The sequence below is a fragment of the Aplysia californica genome, unplaced genomic scaffold (assembly GCF_000002075.1).
Source record: "Aplysia californica isolate F4 #8 unplaced genomic scaffold, AplCal3.0 scaffold00040, whole genome shotgun sequence".
In the NCBI taxonomy this organism is placed as follows: Eukaryota; Metazoa; Mollusca; class Gastropoda; order Aplysiida; family Aplysiidae; genus Aplysia; species Aplysia californica.
In genome coordinates this window covers 1,010,339-1,015,977 of record NW_004797310.1, presented here as the reverse complement: position 1 = coordinate 1,015,977, position 5,639 = coordinate 1,010,339, and the positions used below count along the sequence as shown (strand labels likewise).

Genomic DNA, 5,639 nt, shown 5'->3' with positions numbered 1-5,639 from the left:
ACGCTTTCCCCCCCCCCCCTCCCCCACTCTCCTTTGCACCGTCCTCTGGGCTCCAGCTGACTCTTTCTGCGGCCTTTCTACTGCTACTCCTTGGCTCCTTCTTATGCTGTCTTTCATCCACACCCTTGATCTCGGATTAGGAAGAAAAATCTCGGAAGTTCCGTGTGAAAGTTGCACACATTAATGATCTCTTAGCGGTCCTAAATCCGATAAGGGTACGTTTCGGCCGCCACCCAGGAAAAATTCAAAATTTAATATGAACATGTTTAATGTGTCCCGCGCGCTCATATGACTGCATGCAATTGCGAGCGCCGTAAAATATTTTAAAAAATAAAACAAACAAAACAAACTATCTGCCACGCTAGCACACTCCTAGAACAAAACTGGCAGTCTCCTTTATTCAACAGCATGACCGTCGCTATAAGAGGGTACGCGGGGTACATTCTGGGACGTGACATCCAAATTATGATTCGTTTTCAATGGCCACAGGAAAACACATTGCCGACATTGATTTAATCATCTTATAAAAGAGAAAGGGGTAGGGGTGGCTTGGCTATTCGAATTTGTGTACGATATATCAGTTTAGCGAAAGCATGCTTTTGAACATAGGTAAGTTATAAGACATAATATAAACAATCTAAGATATGCAAACGACACAGTCCTAATATCAGAAGATGAAGAACACCTACAGAATCTATTAAGTGTCATCGTACAAGAGAGCGACAACATGGGCTTAAGCCTAAACATCAAGAAAACCGAAACAATGGTGCTAAGCAGAAAAACTCAAACCCAAACATGCAATATCAAAATCAATGATACCACCCTCTAGCAAGTACAGCATTTTAAATATTTGGGGACCATTTTATCATCAGATGGGAGATGTCACACCGAAATTAAAAGCCGCATTTGCCAAGCAAAAGCAACTTTCCACAAAATGAAACATACTAACAAACATCAATTTGTCACTGGAAACCAGAAAAAGAGTACTGAAAAGTTACATAGAGCCAAACCTATTATACGGATGCGAAGCATGGACAATCAATAAACAGCTGGAAAGAACAATTGTGGCGACAGAGTTGTGGTTCATAAGACACATGCTACGTATCCTATGGACAGCTAGAAAAACAAATGAAGAACTCTTGGTTGAAGCAAATTGTAGAAGACAGCTTAATATTATGACGAATATAAGAAAGCGGCAGGCAAATATCTTTGGACACACAATGCGGAAAGAAACATTGGAGAATATTGTATCAACAGGCAAGTTTGATGGAAAGAGAGGCAGAGGCAGACAGAGGGAAAAGATACTGGACAAGATGACAACAAGGCTAGGCGCAGCAAGAACAACAGACACCATTTCTGAAACGCAAGACAGAGTGAAGTGGAGGTCCATGATCGCCCACGCCAGTCGGCAAGGCACCGGATGATGATGATGAAGCTATAAGGAGGGACCTGCGAATTAATTGTTCATCTCCCATAATTCAGGCCCCCCAAAAGGGGGGGGGGGGGTGAACCTTACAAACTCGTTAAGCAACCCAAGTTCAAGAATGCTCCTTAGGGGATTCGAACTGCTCCGTAAACAAACGTGGTGACACCAATTCAGCTAACAGCACTCCCGTTATAGCCTAGTAATAATTATGTCGGAGTTTTAAGATATTACTCGCAACAACGCCATCTTACCTGTCTGCGCATGAATTCTCTCAGTCGCAATGAAATGCAAACAAAAGCAGCGCCATGCAAAATAGCCTCCATAGTATTATTAATTTCAGCTCTATCACGGCTTCAAATAAAAACCCCGGTAGAGAAGCAGGGGAATTCCATTTTTACATTAATTCTATAATCGGCTAGGTGTCAGTCCTGCTCGATAGAGTAATTAAATGACCTTCTTTGGTGTTAATGAAACCAGACAGAAAACGGGTACAATCCCACCGTGAGAGTGGTTGAAATTAAACCATGCAAGGGAAAAGATAGGAATGTCTAAAAAAAAGTGCCCTATATATAAGATGATCCATAAAGCTTAGTCATTTTATGGAAAGAACATCTTTTTTATTCTTTACATTTAAAAAAAAGGGTCATTTCCTACCTATACATTTACTTGATGGAATCAAGTTTTGATAGAAAGTGTGGTGTCAATTGGTTGATCGGTAATGGTGTCAATGTTTGTTTGTTTATTTTTGTAAAGTGTTTTACGGCGCTCGCAACTGCATAAGGTCATATGAGCGCGCGGGACACACCTGATATTTTCAGTTGGTAGGAAATTTTGAATTTTGCCCGGGTGGCGGCCGAAGCCTACTCTTATCGATTTTCAACCACCAAGGGATCTTTAACGTGCGCAACTTGCACACAGGCCCTCCGAGATTTTTCGCCCTTGTCCGAGAAGGCTAGGTGTAGATCTTTCCTACCAGAAGATCAGGGGTGTGGCTGAAAGACAGCAGTAAGGAGGAATCCAGGAGTAGCAGTAGAAAGGCTGCAGAAAGAGTCAGGAGCCCAGAGGAGGGGGCAAAGGAGGTGAGTGGGTGGGGGCAGAAAGGGAAATGAAAGCAGACAACAGAACATTGCTAGAGAGCAGGAAAGGAGGTGAAAGGAGACAATTTTAGAGAAGAAAAGTTTTCGGTCGCTACCCGGATTCGAACCCGGGACCTTTGAATGAGAGGCCAACACCTTAACCTCTAGGCCACGAGAGCCCCCGGTGTCAATGTAGTCTGAAGCTTGGCTGGAATAAGGGGGTGTTGCTTTATGGCTGTGCTTGTCAACCTTTTATAGCCAGCGCCCTCTTTTACTACCTTTAACCCTATCCGTACGTCGTGTTTTACTATCGTATCCATACGACGTGGGGAACTCTGTACCACCACTTCCAAAGAGGAAATGTGCTTGTTAACCGATCCGTACGTTTTACATAGCAGTCTGTCAAAATGATTTTTTGAGAAATACTGAAAGTTTCAAAGAGATCATTTTACTAGAAGTATTGTAAAATGTGAAGAATAAAACCTCGGAGGTACAAAATGACCCCAGGGCGTACGTATAGGGTTAAGAGGCTAACATTTTGTTTACTGCCCACTGCCCACGACTCACCGTCATGTATTTCCTTGCGGGGCAGGGAAGGTGCAACAAAAATTAGGCAACGTTTGCAGTCATTACTGTCTTCAGCGTAATTGAGGGTAATAGATATGGATTTAAATGGATAGAACCATAATTACTGGGCAACCGAGAAGAATATTATGTGAAGGTTGCTTTTCTTTCACACCCTTTAAAGGATGACGTGAACATTTCGTAAGATTTTAATACTAAAAATACCAAGGCATCCACATTTTAAAACAAAAAAGGTTCAAATTTCACATGATGTCTTAAAAACCATATTGCAAATATTTTGTCTACATCTTCTGTTGTTGTTGTTGTTATCGATCCAGCAACAGCTGTGCCCTTCTGTCCAATGCCATGTAGTAATAAGTGCAGGCTCGTTGCAGTTGCTGTAATGTTCCGTAGAGTATGTTGTCAATGTTAGGTCTCGGGGGAGAAGTGTAGCTCTGATGTAATTTAGGGCTGTACAGTGGACAAAGTGATGTTCCACAGTCTCATATGCATAGTCACACAAGGGATACATTGGGGGAAGTTCTGGATTTATTCTGTTCAAGTGAAAATTGAGCTGTATATTGTGTTCTGTTCGTAGGCGGAAGATCGTGGACTGTTTCTTTCTCTGTGGGTTGTTGACATTGTAATTTCGTTTTGTTGTGGTCATATTATTTGAAAACTGCTCTGCCTGTCTTTCCCAAGGCCCATCTATTCATCTAATCTTGTTTGCTGTTATTTTTAGTGATTTGTTTTGCAGTGTTGTATAAATGTAGAATGTTGGGTTGTTCCTGTCTAGATCCCGTTTTGGCGAGTGTGTCTGCGCTGTCATTTCCAGGTATGTGTGAGTGTCCGGGAATCTACTGCATCACCAGGTTGACGCCACAGGATGTTTTCAGGTGATGGGAGCCAAACAGTATATGTGTCAAGTCTTCGTTTAGATGATGGTCATTTTCTATCGCTTGCTAGACTGATAGTGAGTCAGTGAAAATCACTTTACTCTGCGTCCTGTTTCGATGAGTGTCAAAAACTATGCGGAGATGGTATAGTGCTATTTCAATTGCTATCATTTCTGTATCGTAGTTATTGCATTTCTCTCCACAGGCTGCAGAGATCTCATTGGAACTTCCATCAGGGTACTGTATTAGTATTAGTATTCCATATCCGGTTTTGGTTGTGCTTTTGAATGCAGAGCCGTCTGTATAGACGTACATCCAGTCATCTGAATAGCTGTCGATTGTTTGATGTGATGCAAGCATCAACGTCACTGGATCTGAAGATTTTGTGCTATTGTCTCTGAGAGATGTAGTAATGGTTGGCTTTTCCATAGAAATGTGGGGAGGGATGTTTTGGTTGACTCTTTTGGCTTCTCTTCTGTTTTGTGGTAGATGGTGACTCTCCATTAGTTCTGTGATGCGATGCATGATTGATTTTTTGTTGAAGTCGTTTCTTTGGTTTCCATGTTGCTATTAATATCCAGTTTGGGTGGTTGGGGTACATTCTTTTGGTTCTTTCATGGAGCTCTAAAACTGCTTTATCTCTGTGAACTCTCAGGGGTTCAATATTTAAAAAAAATTCACATGCTGCAGTAGGTGTAAATCTCATGCCATGTTTATGAAACGAAGGGTATTATTTTAGACCTTGTCAAGGGTACTGCAAGTAGTTGTACTACACTTAGTGAGCAGGTTATTGCTGTATTCCAGCGAAGATTGTACATAACCAAGGTATAGATTTAGAGCTCTCAGAGTTTGTTTGTCTGATCCCCTCGAACTGCTTGCGAGTTTCTTTAAAAGTTGGAGTCTTCTTTTCGTCTTGTTCTTTATGCTCTCCACTTGGCTTTTCATGGTCAGACTTTGGTTAAGTTTGACTCCTAGGTATGCTGGTTGTTCTTCTTTGGGGAGATTTTCATTTCCTCTCTTCAGTTGAAGTTTTTGTCAACATCTTATAAGCATAGTCTCTTTAAAAAGTATTATGGGGATGAATTATTTCAATACCATCCCCATTGAAGTTTTTGCGTTTTTTTATATAGCACACAGAAAAAGCTGTTTAAAAATCGAACTGAAATTTGCTTCTTTTTTTTTGCTGACAATAAGTTTTGTATTGTAGTACTTGCTGATCTTACCAAATAACAAAAAAAAATTGATTGAAAAATGAAAAAACCTTAGGATATTTTTAATTTTCAAAATTTTCATATGGCTGTTACGTAATGAATATCTCAGTGTTGTCGATGAGTGAAACTTTCATAGCATTCAAATATCTAACTTTTTCTAAGAACATGCTGAAAACAGTGATAATGCAAGACATTCTTTAAATAGCAAATCTAAAGAGACGGAAATTTCAGTTGTACCTTCCTTTAAATAATACCTTTCACTACCCGTGTAAGTCTCACCGCCCGCCAAAATGACCAAATCGTCCACTTCCCCAACATTTTTCAAAACCTCAATAGATGACTGTTTTATAAAATCAGACAAGAAAACATCCCGAAGCTAACCACAGGTACATGATCTTTCCCTTCACTTCTCTCTCTCTATCTCTCTCTCTGTCTCTCTCTGCCTCTCTCTCTCTCTCTCTCTCTC

At 40.8% G+C, this 5,639-nt stretch overlaps 1 protein-coding gene across 1 annotated transcript in view; it reads left to right on the top strand.

Moving 5' to 3' along the window:
• Positions 1-593: 593 nt before the first annotated feature.
• Positions 594-5,639, top strand: part of LOC101848644 — a 42,301-nt gene continuing 37,255 nt past the window's right edge. The window contains exon 1 of the mRNA XM_013091535.1: positions 594-609. Coding sequence (XP_012946989.1) covers positions 594-609 — 16 coding nt within the window. The remainder of the gene's footprint in view (positions 610-5,639) is intronic.